The sequence below is a fragment of the Polypterus senegalus genome, chromosome 1 (genome assembly GCF_016835505.1).
Source record: "Polypterus senegalus isolate Bchr_013 chromosome 1, ASM1683550v1, whole genome shotgun sequence".
Taxonomy (NCBI): Eukaryota; Metazoa; Chordata; class Cladistia; order Polypteriformes; family Polypteridae; genus Polypterus; species Polypterus senegalus.
Genome location: NC_053154.1, coordinates 131,188,636 through 131,209,451, shown reverse-complemented (window position 1 = coordinate 131,209,451; position 20,816 = coordinate 131,188,636). Strand labels below are relative to the sequence as shown.

At 39.9% G+C, this 20,816-nt stretch overlaps 1 protein-coding gene across 1 annotated transcript; it reads left to right on the top strand.

Moving 5' to 3' along the window:
- The first annotated feature begins 2,937 nt into the window (after positions 1-2,937).
- tm4sf4 (transmembrane 4 L six family member 4) lies at positions 2,938-16,189 on the top strand. Its single transcript, XM_039758130.1, has 5 exons — positions 2,938-3,205; positions 3,749-3,838; positions 11,119-11,255; positions 12,094-12,274; positions 16,154-16,189. The coding sequence occupies exons 1-5, from the start codon at positions 3,032-3,034 to the stop codon at positions 16,169-16,171; spliced, it is 600 nt and encodes a 199-aa protein (XP_039614064.1). The 5' UTR covers positions 2,938-3,031; the 3' UTR covers positions 16,172-16,189.
- Positions 16,190-20,816: the final 4,627 nt, after the last annotated feature.

Below are 20,816 nucleotides of genomic sequence, written 5' to 3'. Positions count from 1 at the left end.
ATATATGTTTATGTATGTACTGTATATAATATATATCCTTCTATATAAAAGCGGTCGGGATTGTCCTTCCGTCCCGTGAGTGCTACGCAGGCGCGGAGTTTCACACACGCCCGTCCATTTTGCAATGCACGATGGGATTTGTAGTTTCGTTTTTCCAGGTAAAAGATGATTTTCTACTCCAGACTGTGCGATATCTTCTTCTTCTTTCTTACTATATAAAAGCGGTCGGGATTGTCCTTCCGCCCCGTGAGTGGAAAGCGTAGCGGTATTCCGCTTATCACAGACTTACTACTTGCAGCTTGCGGTACGAAGCGACATGATGTGAGCAGAGTTCTGGTGCTCCCATCGTTCTCTTGCTTTTGTGCGCGATGCACTGGAAAAATAGACAAAATGATGTCTCTGGAAATAATTAATGCTGATGGAGTACAAATGCCACACTGCGTAGTAAATATCAGGGGGGTTCAAAAGGGCGACCTCAATATAGAAAAAAAGTTTAAATTTCATCACAAAAATAACTGAAACTACGAGTATTAAAGTAATACCGCTCAAATGCAATATAACCAAATTATTGAGTTTGTATAAAGTATCAAATTGATCTACATATTGAATTGCTTTAAGAAGTGGTCAACTTAAAAGTTGGTCGCCTTAAAAGGCGGATCAGCCTAGTATACATATATATATATAATGGAGTTAGTGAATGGCTGCATCAGCATGCATCTGCAAAAAAAAAGAGATTAAATGTGATTTCCACGCTGAAAAGGAAAGAGCAGGTAATATATATAGGTGGGTTCAAAGCCAAGACAGATGAAACGAGTGAAAGGTATGCATTAAAAGGGAAGATGAAGGGAGAGATTAAAATGTTAGTCAGTCAGTAAGACCTGGAGAAATATATGATCCTAGGCTGTTTTTCTTTGAGAAGTATCTTTGAAGTCATGTGAAAAGAAAAGAAAAGAAAAGATGGAGATCTGATGGCTATGATCAAGCGATGTGAAGTGTTCTACAATAGACTTTGTAAAATCTGTGTTCTTATGAATATTGTGAATGTGTTCTGTGAAACAGTGCGCTAGTTTTTCTTTCTACCTGTTTTGCATATATACAGTATATGGCAGGACATTTCCTATAACAAATACAGCAAAAAGACTTTTAGAGTGGTAAGAGACTATTGTTTAGTATTGAATTTACCAGTTAAAGGTGAAGGTATTCTTGGTGAGGTGTTTTGAAGTGACACAGCATCACTTTTTACAACTGAAAGTGCCCGGCAGGATAATAGGGGTTGCTAGAGCTTGATTTACTAGGGGCTTTGCTTCTCACCCAATAATGCCTTCAGTCCTATATGTATGTTAGATGGGGGATTGGTGGAATCTCCCTTAAAGTTTTCATATAGTCAAAGAGTTAGGTTCCCTGTGAAGTTTTCACCCAGTCGTCCATTCATATAAGAATGTGGCAAGGAATGAAGTGGGGTTTGGCTCTCATAGATCAGGGGCTAGGCATATAAGTACATGGGAAGGGCAGACGGATGTTATCGAAGATTAGGGGCTGGATGTCTGAAGAAAGGGGCCAAAGCCTCAGACATTTCCCCTAACAATGTCTCTAGCATAGAACATGACAGGTGTTAACATTAGAATTTTTAGATTTTTGTGGCTTGTTTTGGTTTGCCTCTACTATCATTTTCAGAGTTTTGACCTTACAACAGCCATATTGCTTATAGCAATGGTGTCAGTCTCTAGGCACATGGCACGGAAGTCATGTGACATATGATGCCATCAGTTTCTACTTGTATAAGATCGCAGGATACTATCAGCAGTGTCTGCAAATCTTTGACTTTGTCTAATAGATATCAACTTTTTTTTTCATCTAAAAAAGTCTCTTTTGACCGTGGCATTATGTGCCTGTTGAATGTATGAACTAGCACCTTGATTGTGATGGTAAGGATCAAAATAACTGGCTTCTATTGAACAATGCTGCTGAAATCAAAATTAGCTGTGTTCAACCACCTACTTTAAATGAGTTCATTTAACTAGGGGATAATTGCTTTTTTTACACAATGCCAGGTGTGTTAGATAATAATGCATTAAATAAGTTTATTATTTTGTTCACTCAGTTGTTCTTTATTTAATATTAGATATTGGATGAAAACATGAAAACATACCATGTTAAAAATGTATAGTAACAGAAAAAAATCTACTACGTTTTCATAATATTGCTTGGAAAACCCTTCCCAGTGAACAACAGGACAAACCCCTAATAATGATTAGGATGAGCTAGGCCTCTGATTACAGTCTGATGATTGTATAGACAGAAGGGCAATAGTGTCTTAGTGATAAGACCCTGGACTGTAAACCAGTCAGCCCCTAGCACAGCTACCATAAAATCCTCATCCAGTCACATAACCTCCTGGTGATAAATACCAGTGCTGTGAGTCTGTAAATGAATCAGCCATTTTAAACATTTTGCTGTAACATAGTAGATTACAAGATGATATTGGATGACCTCGCTTCTTCAATATGTTGTTTGATAAATGCGTTTGAAAGCAAAAAGGTTTCCAGGGCTACTCCCTGGGGAAGCCACATAACTAACTTGTTTAATCCAACTTATAATTTAGATGGCACTATTAAAGGTACCCGTGCATAGTTTGATAATGAACTCATGCGCTGAAACATACGCTGGAGTTTTCTAAATATAACTTTTTATGACCACTACAGTATATTGTGATAGTGATGGGCACAGTTCAGTGAGGTCATTTTAAACTGTGATAACTCAGACCCAATTAGACTATCTCTCAAGATGCATGACTGTGGTGGAATATTAACCGAAGCAGGTGGCTTAAAGCTGCACCCTATTGCATCAAACAGGGGCTGCCGTGACATCACCACAGTCCCAATCTATATATACTTCTGAAGACGTGGAATTTACCCAGCGCTGTGAGGTCCGAATTTGAACGTTTTCAGTTTGCAGCTTTTTCATTTGGGTTGTACTTTTTTTTTTTTTTAGTTTGGATATTTGATTTTGTTTCCCTTTTTATCCGTAAACCATGTGCACTGGGAGTTGCGCCAAATGTATTGGGATCACACTCATCACATTAACCATTCTATGCATCCTGGCAAATATTCTGTTGTTTTTCCCAGGAGGCACAGTGGTAAAAGACAACAATTATATCACAGATGAGGTGTGGTTTTTTGGAGGAATTCTAGGATCTGGTGCATTGGTAAGAGCCTTAATATTTTTTTATTTGTAATATGTTTTGCGCTACTTATGCAGAGCTTTGTGATTTTAAAGAAACTTTAAAAATTCACCTTGTTGATTTGTACTCAGCACTGTATTAGAATTGAATTACAGTATATCAAAAATTTGCAATGAACTGGTATCTGTTATGGGAAGTTTTCCTATCTTGTGCCTCTTCATAGTCAGGTTAGGTCTGAATAAGCACAACTGAAAGTGAATGAATGTCCAAAAGTCATAACATTACTTTTAAAAAATGAAAATATTATTCTCAGTAACTCAAACCCCTTTGGAAGATCTTTTCTATAGAAAATAAAAAGAAAAAGTCTTACTTTAGATTAAATCCAAAGAAGGCAGATTCTACTCCGTATTGTTTTCAGTTTTTGGCCAGCTTTTATTCACTTTCATTGTGTATTTTGAGCTCCATTGTCCTCTTTCTGGTAAAGTCTAAATTTGTAGGATGCAAAAAACAACTGAAGAAAACTGCCAGCTGGTCCACCTGGTTTTCTCATTTTTGTCTTCTTTTCAGATGATATTTCCTGCTTTGGTTTTCCTGGGATTGAAGAATAATGACTGTTGTGGCTGCTGTGGTAATGAGAGCTGCGGCAAACGCTTTGCAGTAAGGATTGCTATTGAATTTGGGGGAGGTGGGGGCAGAAAAATGATGGCATGTGTGTTCAATTTCTGGGTGGACGTGTTACTCAATCGGACTATTCTTTTTATCATTGCTGAACCAAATATTAACTGGGAGGAAGAAGACATCCACCCAGTGACCCTCAGACTAAATTAAACAAGACAACACTGTCCATAGTATTGTCCACAGCACAGTAGTCGAGCTGCAGCACAGTTTAGTTATCAGTTAAAAAAGATAAGCCAAAGTGTCGAGGACAAACGCATTTCTCAAAACCCTGCTACTTGGTATGTGATTAGAGACTGAGAAGTTACTAATGCCTTACTGGCGTCAAAGCAAAGATAGATTAATCTTTATGGCTTGCAGGTGACATTCAGTTTATTTTAGAATAATAAGAATAGTATGACTTTATTTGTGCAATTTCTTTCTGTGAAATGCATGATAACACGATGGCTACTCTGACTGACATGTTAGATCTTTTCTTTCTTTTTAATTGTCTTCTTTTTTAGTTATTCTGGTATGTTTTCAGACAATAGTGTGTATATATTTATTTCTACATATATATCTATTTACATATTTATGTACTTACTAATTTATTCAATGAGCCCCTGTAAAGAGCCAAATTTTCCCCTTGGAACAAATGAAGTTCTATCTATCTATCTATCTATCTATCTATCTATCTATCTATCTATCTATCTATCTATCTATCTATTGTGGACTTGAACCCGGACACAGACAGACAGACATCGTTGGATCCACCACACACTGTTTATTTACAAATATTTACAATCACGTGCACCTCAAACCCCAGTGCCTCTTGCACTGTTCCCCCAATGTCCAGGCCTCACAGTTTCAATGCCTCTCTTTCCTGGCCGCCTGCAGTCCTCTCTCCAGCTCCGTCTCTTTTCCACCCGACTTCCGCTATCGACTGAAGGGAGGCGGCCCCTTAAATAGGGACCCGGATGGGCTCCAGCTGCTTCCCGGCACTCCGTAAACACACCCCAGGGTGGCGGAAGTGCTGGCTGCGCACCCAGAAGCCGTCCGGGTGTCCCCTGTTGTCTTCCCCCCAGCACTTCCTGGTGTGGCGGAAGTGCTGGGCTCCAGGGTTGTTCAGGCACTGGGGCACTGCCTGGCGGTGGCCACGGGTCCCTCCAGGGTTGGTCTTCCAAGCCCTTTACCCGTGGCCCCCAACATAACCAGGGCGGACGCCCCCTCGCAATCTGGAGGAGGTACAAGCCCTCCTCTGGTCCTCCTGGGGGTCCCGGTCGGGCTGATACCGCACTATCTATCTATCTATCTTTGTACTTCTTTCAGTTACATAATTGACAAAAATAGAGTGAAATATTAACATACCATACTTTGGCAGCACATTAGTGTACTATGTAACAGCACTACCTCACAGTCCAATGTGTTTTGGATCCCAGCACAATCTGCCTTTGTGGAGTTTGCATGTTTTTGCCATGTATGTTTTGTTGGTGGCACTTCAGTTTTCCTCAGATATCCCAAAACATGCTTACCGGAGTAACTGGTCTGGTGTGAGGAGTGTGGGTGTGTATGTGAGTGGGGCTTATGATGGACTGATATTCCATCCAGGGTTGGTTCCGACCTTAATGGCTGCCGGGGTATGCGCCTGCTCTCTCCTGCCATGAATTGGACAAGCAGATTTGATAGCTGGATAGATGGATGAATGGATAATATTAACTGTTAATAATAACTGATTTGGCTTCCTAAAAAACATCTGTGTATAAAAGTCATTTCTTTTATTCTGTTATTTTAATCATAAACAAAATATAAATCAGAGCTACATTGTGCAACTTTTTCCTGTTTTTAACTGGAGCACATTTAGACTTAATGACTCATGTCCAAATGCTCTGTGAGTCAGTACACTGGCGATATTGTGGATTACAGTATAACTCTTTAGTCACTAGACCACACGGCCTTCCCAAAGGCATGATTAAATAATGTTGGCTTCTGTGCACTCTTTTGATTTACACAAATAATCATCAATAGGCTCCTGGAACTGTAAATAAGAAGATAAATGAAGATGTAAATGCTGCATTTCTAATATTGCTAAATTTGGATTTGTATGTTGTTTTAAGTGTCCACTGTGAAAGGCCTGTTTTAATTACATCCATTCCCACCTGTACCAGCTGCATACAGTAAATGTGTAAAATGGTGTTGCACTTCAGAATCCAAATGATGATTTTAATTGTTGGGTTTGGATCTTTTTCAAAATATATGTTATCACAATACCCAGGAGGTTGTTTTACATTACATTACATTCCTTTTTAACCTTATTTTTCCATTTACATTGCATTTTTATATTTTACATTACATTATATTACTTCTCATGGTATGGTGGTACACTGGTGCTACACAGGGACTGGTTTTCAATTCCTGACCAGGTCACTGTTTGTGTGAACTTTATGTATTCACAGTATTAAGTTGATAGGCTGTGGCTCCCAATGACTACTGGAAATGAGATAGAAGGCTAACAAAATGAATGACTGAAAGCCCTTATAAATGATAATATGTAACTTGATTACGTTTAGCTGATTTAGTTGAGGGCGACACAGTGGCACAGTGGGTAGCGCTGCTTCCTCGCAGTTAGGAGACACGGGTTCACTTCCCGGGTCCACCCTGCGTGGAGTTTGTATGTCCTCCCTGTGTCTGTGTGGGTTTCCTCCCACAGTCCAAAGACATGCAGGTTAGGTGCATTGGCGATCCTAAATTGTCCCTAGTGTGTGCTTGGTGTGTATGTGTGTGTGTGTCCTGCAGTGGGCTGGTGCCCCGCCTGGGGTTTGTTTCCTGCCTTGCGCCCTGTGTTGGCTGGGATTGGCTCCAGCAGACCCCTGTGACCCTGTAGTTAGGATATAGTGGGTTGGATGGATGGGTGATTTAGTTGATTAAATGGCAATTAAAAGTGCTTTGAAACAGTGTTACTGATCAATTATAAAATAATAAATCAAATACAGTGTTTTTACATTTTTGACACTTAAATTCAAAATAAGTTCACATTCAAGTACTGCATATGGTAATCCATTATGCTTTCATTATTTGTATCTGCATCATCTAATTCAGAATCACAGCTGTTGGTTCATGTTCTGGCAGCATAGCTGGTGTTGACTGGTACACCAGTCTACCTCAACACACACTGATGGTGCACATGCGTATTCACTCATATGGCATCAATTTAAAGTTGCCTTTTAATCCAACTTAAATGTCCATGGAATGTGGTGGAAACACTGGAGTGCCCAATGAAAAGTCAAGCAGAACCAGGGAGTATGGGCCGACTGCACACAGATAGTGAATTAGAACCAGAATCATGCCCAGTCTACCCACCACAAGTCAAACGCTTAATTAAATACTTAAAGTGTAACCTCTGCTAAAAGATTTATGCACTTCTTTCTATGAAAAGGACAAAATGCATTGACCATTTATATGCTTTTTCCACCTTTGAGATTAAATGCTAATAGAACATTCAAATATTGATGAAATATTCATTATGGGAGCTGTAAAGTGAAGGTTCATTTTTACTTCTTTAATGTTTTTCTTCTTTTTCTCTTTTATTTTATTCCTTTAGTATCATTGTTTTGGTCCATCATCAGAAACTAATGTATTGATTTCAATGTCTTACTCTTTTGTTACCACAGGACAGTATAATGCGGTGTGTTCATTTGTTGACATGAGGAAGGATGTGTGCAGCTGTAACAGGGAGAAACAGGTGTTAGGGTGTGGACAGTGCAGTGGAACGTATCCCAGTCTTGTTGCTGGTCCTTGCTTAATAACACTCCTCTCAAACCCTCTTAGTTAAGGGTCACTTAGGTGGGTCTTTTAGCCTATTCCTGCAGGACAGTGTGCAAGGCAAGAACTAAGGATCTGTGCTGGTATCCCAAAGGTTGCCGGTTTGAATCCCCATCACTGCCAAAAGAAATCCTAATCTGCTGGGCCCTTGAGCAAGGCCCTTAACCTTAAATTACTCCAGGGGCGCTCTACAATGGCTGACCCTACACTCTGACCCCAAGGGGTATTCGAAAACTAACAAATTCCTAATACGAAAAATTGTATAAGGCAAAATAAAGAACAAAAAAAAATACCTCTGGGTAAGATGCACTTTCTCTTACATTCATACAGAGGCCATCTTAGAATTGTCAATTCACTTAACTCACAGTCTTTGGAAATGTGGAAGAAAACCAGAATACCAGGGTGTGGTGACAAAGTTTACACTTCACACAGACAGCAAATCCAACTGCACACAAAAATACATCAAAAATAATAAGAAAGCCCTTTTCTGGTTGTATTCTTACTTTTCTGTTTTGGTTTTATGAAAGGTGAGTAGGGACCTTACAGAAAAGAATTATGTGTTGCGTTTCTCCATAAGTGCGTAGATGATGTCACTATTTTACCATCTCACCTTCAAAGTCTTAAACCTCCTGGAGCTAATAAACATCGTGCACACACAATGAAGAGGTGAGATGGAACATTCAGTATTTTACAACTTTCAGCATTGGCTGCTGAAACCTAAAATGTAACCTGACTATACACATCTCCAGGTCCAGATCCACTGCTGTATGTAATTTACATGCAATTGGTTAAATATGTGGAGTTTACAAAATGTTGATTGCATTGCTAGAGGCTGAGCCATTCAGCAAGTAACAGTAATGGTTTCACTACAGTGTTAATCTTAGCAACAAGCAAATTGTTGTAACCATACAGAAGTAGAAAACTAAGGATCTGGAATTAAGTGTGCTTTCTGCTGCATTCTTGGTATAAATTGTGCTGTCTTAGCCATATTACTGTAACATAACTGAAATGCAAGATGGGTGTAGAAAAATGGAGCCTTGTTCTCTATAGTGTGAAATCTTCAAATAAGGTGTCAACACAAGGCTGCTATTTTATTATCATTAGATAGATAGATAGATAGATAGATAGATAGATAGATAGATAGATAGATAGATAGATAGCACTATATTATAGATAGATAGATAGATAGATAGATAGAAGGCACTATATTATAGATAGATAGATAGATAGATAGATAGATAGATAGATAGATAGATAGATAGATAGATAGATAGAAACTTAATTAATTCCAAGGGGAAAGTCACAGAATAATTCATTAGAATAAAGCACAGGTGCAGTTCCTAAAAAAATACCCCAGGGGGAAAAATTTTGGTTCCAAACTACAATTTCACTGACAACACATCTTAGGGATCAATTTTGTAGATTTGTGTCAAGTATGAACAATTTCTTTACGGAGCACTTCCATAATTAAATGCAGGTATGGTCGCTAAATACATTTCTAAAGAGGTAAAACTTTGGAACACAGCACAGCTTATTGCAGGGGTTGTCAGCTCCAATCCAGCAGCGCCACAGTGGCTACAGGTTTTCATTCTAATCATTTTCTTAATTATTGACTACTTTTGGCTACTAATTAACTTCATTTAATTTAAATGCTATTTAAGACGCAACGTCGGGCCTGGAGGACCGCAGTGGCTTCAGGTTTTTGCTTCATGAGAAATCATTCATTGCTGATGAAGCACTTAATGCTCAAGTGACATTTTTGTGGTACATTTTAGTTGTCTCACTTGTTTAGATGTTGAACCCTTAATTGCTTATTTTAGTCTTAAACAGCGGTATTCATTGGTTTAACTGTTCCTTATTAACAATAAGTTGCAAAGGAACGAGCAGTTCAACATCTAGCTTGTCTCCATTTCCACCCGTGTGTATTCATCATTCACTATTTAGTTTAATTCATACTCAGAAGGAAACTGAAAAGAAAGTGAAGAACGTAAAATTACTCATCTGTTTTCGGCTTCAAATCACTTGGATGATACCTGAATCATTAGAAAGGAAAAAAAAAATCTATGGTTTAAGAATGAACTGACGTGGTAGAGGAAAAATTCAATGAAATTTAATTGGAACAAAAACCTGCAGCCACTGCGGCTCTCCAAGATCAGAGTTGGCCAACCTGGCCTATGGTCTTCGGCCTTTTAAAGAGGGAGTCTGTGCTCAGTTTGGTGGAGACTGGTTCAGTGGTGGGAATTTATGTGCCGGGCAAACACACATTCAGATTAATTTCCTTTATTAGCAAACTTCAATGCCAAAGAGTAACCGGGTGCTCTATCGTATTTTTCCTCATTTTCATTTCTTCATCAACTGATTGTCATGGGCTCACAGTTACAACTATTTCTAGATCTGAAAAAGAAGCAGTGAGGCTAAAGGCTTGTCCAGTCCGCATCAGCGATTTCACTTTGTACAAAAGGCAAAGCAGCAGGTTCATCCTCTAGCACTGACTTAGTATGTGAGCCTCATTTAACCATCATGTGCCCCAACAGTAGAAAACTTCATAGACTATTGCACTGCAGCTCTATCATTGGAAAGTACCACACACTGAGTGGGTTTATGGTATGTGTAAAGATAATATGCTTATGTTATATTACACCTAGGTATGGCCACTGTAGAACTCTACAAATAAATAAATAATTAATCTAATTAAATCAAATTCTCCATCCTACAAACTATGCATCCATCCATCCTTCCATGCAAAAATTTCACATAAATGACTAAATGTCAGTTTAAATCACTAAACTCTTAGTGTGGAGGGTGCCATTATTTTAATCCTTTTTTCCATTTCTTGAAATATCAAGGGAGAGGATGGCATTTAATGGAAAATTTCAAATGCCTCATTGTGACATCAGTCGTGGACATACTGTAATTGTTAAGGAGAACAACATTTTGTGTGTCAGGCAGATACCCTGTGAAAATGCCTGCAGCCATTGACCAGCATCTGATACTATTGGCTGAGCTCCTGGTATGGCAGCCATTTGGACTTTTTTTGAAGAAATGGGCAGTGAAACACAAGTGTGGTGCAATTTCAGAGAATGAATGATATGGTATGACAAGCAGTAAGAGGAAACGTCAAATGTCAGTGTGCTCATGTCTTTGAAAAGAATGATTAATGTGTAGGGCTCAAATATACAGTACTGTTGCATTGATAAATAGTCTTCAGTTTGGTTATCACTGCCAGGCAAATGAAAACACAATTCATTGATAAATGTGTGGCCAATGGCAGTCCAACCAATGGCTTTGAAAGCAGAACAGCAAGCCCCACGGCAGGACAGCTTTGAGTGCAAGACGCCTTTGCCTTAGAAATGGCATCGTCCGTCTTCTTTACGTCAAGTGCCTGGGAAGGACAGTGGGTGGAACTCACATTTGTATGTTTGAAAGTGTAATCCAGTGCCTTTTTATCTTCTTTTCTCTTTTAGATGTTTACATCCATCATATTTGCTGCAGTAGGAGCGGTTGGAGCAGGATACTCTTTTGTTGTTTCTGCTGCTGCCATTAATCGAGGCCCCAAATGTTTAACCAATGGCACCAATTATGATTATCCATTTCATAATGGGTAAGGAAAACATCTCTGTGTTATTTGTCCAAACAAGAAATTTGGTACTAGACATGATTATCTATTCGTGAAGCTGTCGTTCAGATGAGGTCATTTGGATTTATTACATTTTCAATTAGCACAGATGTTTATCACTCATCTGCAGAAGAAGTGATTCAATTTTATGAGCTGATCTCATGTATCGTGTGCTTTAAATCTAAAACTTAAAAAATACACCCAGACTTCTATTCTGCTCACCTTCTTACCAGGCTTTCTGCTGCCTCTTGTGACCTGGTTGAGGTTCTGTTTTAAACTCATCAGCAGGGGGTACATAATTGAGATAACATGGATGTTCCTGGTTGAGGACTTATGGTTCTGTCACCTGAAGGCTCCAGCTTTTCTTCCTCACATCAGATCTAAAGATTTTACTTAAAGGGAGAGAGACAACATTGCAGAGCCTCCATCATCCTATGAATCTGAATTAATTCTCTAGTGATGTGATAGTCAGCTTCATTGTATCTATTTTTAGCCATTCGTGACTTACAGCTCATATTAGTACAGTTTATCTGTTTAATTTGTCCTCTGTTTGGACACTGACAGGTCATTAACTTACCAAGGACAATGCTGTAAATCAGTAATGACAATTGTATTCCCAGCCTTGTGGTTAATATTCCAAGACCATAGTCAGTAGACCAGGTTGGCACATGGCTGCTCCAGCTTTCTGAAGAAAATTACATGTTAAACAAACAGTTTACTTTGTATCCATCTTGTGAAGAGAATCACTGAGCGAAGGTGCTTAATGAATCAAAAATAACAGTGTTCACTTTTTTACTAGCTAATCAACTAAATTCTTTTACAGGAATTACTTGTCAAATCACACCATATGGAAACAGTGCATGGAGCCTGAAAATGTCATCCCCTGGAACCTGACTCTTTTTTCCATGCTGTTGATTATGAGTGGGGTTCAGGCAGCGCTGTGTGTCTTTCAGGTCATCAACGGACTTTTAGGCACCCTCTGTGGAGACTGTACCTGCTGTGGGGTAAGTATCAACCACAGTGCATTAAATATTGGTTCACACCAGTGCTTCATCTGGGTACACCAAATCCTGTATTGAAAACAAGAGAATGTTAAGTTGTGTTTTCAAATTATCGTTTCTGTAAATATGCATGTTTACCAAATATTAGAAAGGATCATTTTTAAGCCATTACTTAGAAATCTTTACTGCCGTTCAAACAATTAAAAAATATATTTGCCAGCTACCCAGCAATCCAAAGATGTGTGTGCTGGGAGATCACCTACTCCAAATCACTGAATTACATGCTGTATCCTGCCACAAACCTGCACACGATATATCAGGCTTTTCTTCACACAGTTTCATACTGGAAGGCATTTGGACACAGTATGTCAAACTTTGCTACCCTTGTCTTTATATATAAAACTAGATAGCCGACGCCCACCGTAGCATACGGTGGCGTAAGAATAGGAACGGAAAACAGTGCATTGCCTTCGTCAACCGCTTGTGTCAAGAAATAACACACTGACGGGAACAGGCAGTTGCCGGATCCCAGAATACAGATGACGTTGTACAAAAATCCGTCGACAGAGATGATACTGTCGTTCATTTTATAACAAAGGCTTAGGAAACAACCGTCGCAGTATAACGAAAATAGCAGGGAGCGAAACCAATGCCAATGGTCGAGAGATTACCTTCTTGTAGCAGGCTACGGAAAAGACTCCCAGGTGCAGAAATGGCCGAAGTGAAAGGTCACGCGGTCAGGTTAGATATCAGGCGGTAACGTGACACCAATGGGGTCATGAGAGAGGAGCGGGGAACGCGGTAGTCTGAAGGAGGAATAGGACTCGAGAAAAGCGGCGTGGGGGTGTAGGGGAGGCCGCAGGCAACGTGGGGAAGGGTTTGAAAGAGGACGAATAGGAATCGAGAAATGCTGTGTGGGCTGCGTGTGGGCGGGACCGGGTTTGAAGAGGAAGCAGGTTCGTCCAACGAACCAGAAGAGAAATATATATAAGAGATACGCTACCGTGGCTGTCCGTCTGTCTGGCAAGGATTTTAAATCACCTGTAGCTTGCAAACTGTTTGACCTATTGACCTGAAATTTGGTACACGTACACTACGTGATGTCTACTATCCGCTTTCAGGGTGATGATTGACTTCCAAGGTTATTCCTTTTTATATTTTATTGTAGAATCAACTCTCAGCAGTAGCCAGCAGGGCGGCCGTGCAGCACATGTGTACGGGTGCCGTTCTCATCCCTACCACCTTTGATATCACTTCCCCTACCTCTTCATATCTTAAATCATTCTTGAAGACTTAAGTGTCGGCTTAACTGAAAAATTAAGGAAAAACACAAACACCGACTTAATCAGTTTTAACGTGAAAAGATGCCGACAAAAGAAGAGAAGTGGGCCACTAGGGTGAAGAAAAGAAGAGCAGCTCATAAAGCAGTAAGCGCATAAACCTCTGAGCAAACGATCGCTAGATGTACAAAGAAAGAAAGAGGATGAAAACTATGATTGCTCAAGTCAAGTGTATTGTGCTGGTAATTCTATAAATGGGATTACTGCCCCCCTATTGGCTCTCAGTTATATGTAATGTGGAAGTCACAGTCTATCAATTCCTTGTATTTACAGCAGAACTACTGTCACATAAGAATTCCCAGTTATACGCAGTCAAGCTGTCATCCCATACTGCCCTCCATTTATGTACTCACAATCCATTATATGCAGTAGAAATGCAGCCATATGACCTGGTACTCAATACCACCAGAACAGTAGAAATGGTAAATGAGTTTTACAAAATTAAGGATTCTAAAAGTCAATTTGGTAGAGTTTTTCAAATTTTTGGCACAATTATCACAAATACTCTCAGCTGGGACATTGACACCACTTCCATCACTAAGACGGCCCAGCAGTGGATGTATTGTTTACACTAATTAATGGACATTTCCCAGCAAATTCCAGTACAACTCTACAAAGCCAACTGTGTGATCACATTTTCCATTGTTGTATGGTTTAGTTCAGCAGCGGTCCACTGCAAAAATTAAATTTCAGGGTGTTGCGAGGTCTGCTGGAAAAAACAACTGTCTATGCTCTTCCATCTGTTACAGACCTGTATACATAGAGTGTCATAAGAACATAAGAAATTTGACAAACGAGAGGAGACCATTCAGTCCATCAAGCTCGCTTGTTTAGCTAATAACTAAGCTGTCCCACTATCTCATCCAGATTTTTCTTTAAGGTTGCCAAGGTTTCTGCTTCAACCAAATGTCTCTGTAGTTTATTCCACTTTCCCACAGCTCTTTACATAAAGAAGTGCTTCCTGGTTTCAGTTTTAAATGCACTTCTCCTAAATTTCCATTGATGTCCTCAAGTATGTGATTCACACTTAAGCCATAACAATGTTGCTGGATCTACTTCATTAATGCCTTTGAGGATTTGAAATATCTGGATTAGGTCCCCACATTGTCTCCTCTGCTTGACTCCAAGTTACATATGCTGGAATGTCTGCCACGTAGCAGATCTAGTTATGTACCACGGTGGTGACAATTAGCTGTATACAGCACTACCATCATTCCATTCATGTCACCAGTTATAAACAAAGGAGCTACTGCCTATTACTGGTCCTCATTTGTATAGACTACTGAACTACAATCCCTATTGTCTTCAATACATATTTTCTTTTAAAATGCTGTTCAAGTCAAGTCAAGTGATTTTATTGTTGTGCCATCCACACATAGTATTGCAGCATACAGTGGCATGAAATAACTTTCCCCAGGACCGCGGTGCAAAATATGCATAAACACAAGTACAAGACAGGTAAAGAACTATACTGTACTACAGTAACAGATACATAAATAATTAAAAATAAATAATAGGTAAGTGAATAGATAGTAATAATTTGAGATAGCTAGTAATAAATGAATAAATAATAACAGTAAAACTAATAATACAAATCAACAGTAGTGACAAATGTAACAAATTTACTGCATATAAATTCAGTACAAGGGACAGATCTGAGGGCAGGGGTTCAAGCAGCCAAGGGGTCTTATAGTGCCTGGCAGAACTGATTCAGATGCTGCTGTACCTGCTGCCAGATGGAGGTGGGAGGCTTTTGTTTCCGACCAGTAGGGGATACAGAAAGACAGAGGCTCTTAAGTGTGTCTGTCATCGCCCTGCAGGCTCATGTTTCTACTTCAAAGAGCCCTTAAATGTGATAAGATGTGAACAATCTTAATGCTGGGTGGTACGGTGGTGCAGTGGTAGCACTGCTGCCTCACATTTAGGAGGCCCAGGTTCACTTCCCGGGTCCACCCTGCGTGGAGTTTGTATGTTCTCCCTGTGTCTGTGTGGGTTTCCTCCCACAGGCCAAAGACATGCAGGTTAGGTGCATTGGCGATCCTAAATTGCCCCTAGTGTGTGCTGTGTGTGTGGGTGTGTGTCCTGCAGTGGGCTGGTGCCCTGCTCGGGGTTTGTTTCCTGCCTTGCGCCCTGTGTTGGCTGGGATTGGCTCCAGCAGACCCCTGTGACCCTGTAGTTAGGATATAGCAGGTTCGCGAATGACTGAGTGGCTGACTGACAATCTTAATGCAGGGCAGTTATAAAAAGACTGATGAATTATCCTTCAGTTCCGCTAACAACCAGACCTTTGTCCGCAATATGAAGAATATCTGTAGCAAGAAGCACTGACTAGAGCACAATTCATAACTTCTTATGGCCATTAGCTTTTTTCACTTCAAGTGCAACAAAGCAGATAACATATGAAAATATAAAGTTAATTTAGAAGATACAAATTTGCAAGGGGAACCAAACTCAGTGCACAGTAAATGGAGAAAGTAGTGTGCATGTGTCAAGACTAGTTTCTTTCAAATTAAGGTAATTTTGCTTGTTTATTGTTTCACAGAACAATGGAGCCGTTTGATTTCAAGACTAACCAATCCAAAAAAACTCAAAGACAAAGAAACAAGAAGACTGGCATTGGCATTTGAAGTTAATGTAACGGAGCAACTAAGAGCAGCTAAGGCATTTGTTCATGATTGTCGGAGGACGTCCGTCTTATGACAACATGAGGACCTAGCATTATTGTTTATTTCTTTGTGCTGTGTATATTTATATTTTAATAATGAAGATTCTGTGTATATTTTATTTCATATATATATGTTGATGAGTCTCATTGTATGAATGCCTTTTAGTCATAAGAACCAATCAGGGTGAGCGCGCTATCTGTAGCTTTGCTTTAAATCCTGATATTTTGGGGAACAGAACTAGTGGCAGCTGGAATGTGATCAGTGGGACTTGTGCACTCATTATTTGAACCACACAGACATTTAAACTGTCATGTCACCTGCAGTGCACTTCCCTAGAGGCCACGTCAAGAAAAATGTACTGGTGGTGGTCTTTAACCCAAAGCATTAATGCCTTGTCACTGAGGTACCAGGAAAAGGAGTTGCAAGCTTGTTTAATATTCATCTTTGGATACAGTATGCCATTGGAGTAGCAGTATAGCTGGCGTGTGTGGATAGCAACATTTGAAACAAATTAAAATTTATTTTGGTACACTGACAGAAGTGGATTTGTGTGTGTTCTTTTGTACCTCAATATTCAAATCACCTTTCATATTAGATTCAAAACAGTAACACAGTTGCTGTTGTGCTATTAGTTTATGTTAAATGGCAGCCTCACTTGTTGCCCACAGATTGGCTACACTGTTGCTAGATGGCCTGGACGTGTTCATGATGATCGCAGCCTTGACAACAGAGAGCAAAATGTGCAATCCAGGGATGGCTGCTTGGGGCTGCATGTAAATGGTATATTTCAGAGTTAGCACCTTCACAGAAGTCTTTACAAACCAATACTTTATTTTTCATAATGCTTTTTATGGAGAATAGTGTCACAAATGTCTAATTTTATTGTACATAGTATTTTATCTTGGGTGTATGACATAGCAGTTAGTCCTTATTTATATAGAATATTTAAGAAACTGGACCTTGCTGAAATAGTGCGTGTGATGGGCACCACAGTGGATAATGGGTTTGCAGGCAAGGAAAGGATCACTAAGGTCCTAAAACATGGAGAACAGAAAGCGTGAGACCTGATAACACATTTTGTCACGTTTTTGTGTAAAAATGAACACACCTGTGGTGTGATAGACTCTTTGTGTTTACTAGTAACAAACAAAAAGTAAATGGGAATGAAGAAGACCTTCATGAAAAAAGAAGAAGTAGCATAAGATGAAGCATGCAATGTGCCCAGAGAAAAGTGGGGGCAGGTGCCCAAGCAGTTGGCAGCACTGCCTGACTTTTTGTCTTTTAGAATGAATGAGGCCTTGAAGGTTTGTAAGAAAGTTGTAAGAAAAGAACATCTCCTGAGAAAGCAGCGCATCATTCCAAGCAATGAGAAGTGATACCATACTGCTCTTTCAGAAGAGTGTGCCAGCAATAGACCAGTCACAGACGTCCAGCTGGGTAAATGTCCGTGCATGGTCGGAAAACTGTGTTGTGGAAAAAACTTTTCTCTATATTGAAAGAAGTCATTCATGGAATGCAGATAAAAATGCAATTCTTTATTTGCACAAATGTCTCGGGTCATGGCGTGAGCAATCAGTCATTCAATTCACTTGCTTTTCTGCTTTTCTGCTACCATTCCCTCGTCTAATGGATCCCATCATCTGTCTCTTAATATGCATAGCTTTATTATTTCATCCAATCAGCTAGTGCCACCAGTATTGTCTAACTCCTTTCGACTCTCCCATTTACCTGAATGTTGCCTCATTAAGATCTATTGATGTTTTCACTGCTTCATAGGAGGGGTGTTTGGGCTTTTCCATTAGTTTTTCCTCGCTTTCCAGAGGGGTGTTTGTTACTCATTTACCTCATCCTAACCTTGGAAAATCAAGCTGGTGGTTTATCTAAGATAAGGCAGACCTCACATGCTCAAGCTTAAAGCCACGTTTAGTTAATCCTTTAGTTACCTGCAGTCCTTTTCCTTATATTTTAATGATTCATTGTTACAACTTAATTCAAGTATATACTGTAATAATTTGTAAATGATTAATATATTAACTAAACATTCCATAACTGTAAGGGGTGCAGTCATTAAGGCAGGTAACTGGGGAGCTATTTTAGAGACTTGGTCCAACCGAAGAGGTGATTTGTGGATTCTTTTATTAATCTTGGCACTGTTTCATAAGAGAGTTATTTTAGAGATTTGGCCCAACCAAACGGCCAGGAGTGCAGGCAGACAAGAAGATGCTACAGAAATGTTTAGTTTGACATCCATGCTGTCACCACTAATCCTCAAAAGCGATTCTGGGGCTTGGCTGAAAGTGATTTGAAAGAAGCTCTCGGGACAGGGTCCACACCACTGCGGAACCTGCAGGGGCCAGACTTTTAAATCTAGACATGTTTGCCTCTAACATGAATTCTAATAAATTTAGTAACCCTTTAGTTTAGGTAACCCTGTAGTTAGGATATAGCGGGTTGGATAATGGATGGATGGATAGTTTAGGTAGTTGAAAAATGCATCATTTACTCATTTACTGTTATATAAATGCCCTAAGTGTGGCATTTGATATGCTGATAAAATTACTTATGAATACAAACGATCCACAAGTCTTACATTGAAGTATGCAATATCAAGAGGCATATGTCTCCCTTAAGCCACTTCAAGCCATTCCAAAGTGAAGTTATTTTAGTATGCCATATTGTACACATGAATAAGCACTTTATTGATGTTTTGCAAGTATTATGAACATCAAAAGAAGTCTTTACTAAGGGCTTGTTACATTAGAGTAAATTAGTAAAAGATGCATTTTTGCAGTACCTAAACTAAAGCGTTACCAATCATTTTTATATATGTACCAGTAACGGTGCAATGCGCAATAACGTGCAGTGAATACACTTGACTTGAGCATTCCTAGTTTTCATCCTCTTTCTCTGTACGTTTAGCATTCATTTGCTCAGAGGTTGATGCGCTTGCTGCGTCCTGAGCAGCTCTTCTTTTCTCCACCCTAGCAGCCCGCTTCTTCTCTTCTTTTCACATTAAAACTTGTCTGTGTTGCAATTACTTGGTACATTTTCTTTAATTTTTCACTTAAGCTGGCACTTAAGTCTTCAATCTGTCTCAAGAATGATTTAAGATATGAAGAGGTAGGGGAAGTGAGGACAAAGGTGGTAGGGGATGAGAATGGCACCTTTATGTATGCGCCGCTCGGCCGCCCTGCTGGAAGCTACCAGCCACCCCCAGCTTTGGTTAACCGGATATACCATTTAAAGAAATTGTTATTTTCATTTCATTCACTTTTTATTTCTTGATATTTGCCAGTAATAAAGCTGTAGTGAATGAGTTATTCCCCCTCTCCCCCCGGGGCACACTATGCGCCAGCCACGTTGCATCTCTGCCTCTCACATTATGAAAAGGGGGGCTGAACACATGCTAAGGATATGCGGTCGCTCCTCTGAAACCCCCTCTTAAACAGTGATACAATGGGAAACAAATACATTTTTTTTACCTCCTCTATGCTTGATCAGCTGTCTTGATACTACTGCTGCTGCTGTTGCTGTGCTGCGTGATCTGCATGTCGCACTACGCGACGATCATTTAAAAGCTTGTACAGCAGCTGTCCTTTTGTCTCACTTCCTTGTCTCACAGGACGTTAAAGTGTCTGCAAGAAAATCACGTCTCGACCACAGATTTTTTTTTATTATAACAGAGAGAAAAGAGAATTACACAGTCCTCACAAGTGCATATTTTGCATTGCCAGCTTTTATTGCAATAAGAGTTTTCAAGCATTTTTGTTCCAGTCTCTTCATGTTAGCCAGATGACACTTGTGTATCAGGATTTCCAAATAGTGTCACAGATTCTCAAAATGACTTGGATTAGTGCTTTGACCGCAAGACACTAGAAGGTTACCTTGGGATCTTTGGCCTGCTGTAATAGCAAGAAAAGATTTAGAGAAGAAACAGGGAGGGAAGGTGTAGTCAAGTTCATAATAGAGTTCAAAACTGAAATATCTATCATACAGTGACCAAAACCAGAACAAAGATCAAAAATTGTCAAAGATTCATGCACAAATCAAAACTGATAAAGATTCTTAGACACAAAGCTTGTTCCCAGCAAAAGCGCTATCATCAAAAATGTCTTTGGCACCCACAAAATCGAATGAGGAAGTTTACCAAATGGCAGCCTTTTAGCCTGTTTTGTGGTGTGAGGTGACGGCCGATGTCCTTACCGGGACACCCTCAGGATGGAATGACAGCATGCATAGAGCATTATCGTTAGATGGCAAACCACTCCTCCCCACGACCACCCCCGGGGATGCAGCGGTGCCTTGGATTCCCACAGGACATGAAGTTCTTTGACTCAACTTTGATGGGTTCCATGGGTGCCGCCAGGGAGTGCTGCAAGGACTGGGGAGCCCTACTTCATGGGGCTTCTGTCTCACCCGGAAGTGCTTTCAGACCATGTGTACAGAGCACCGGAAGTACTTCCGGGTGGAAGTTAGAAGGAGATGCCTGCCTCAGTTTAAAGAGCCAGAGTGGGGAGAAGGAGGACAACACTTGCGTGG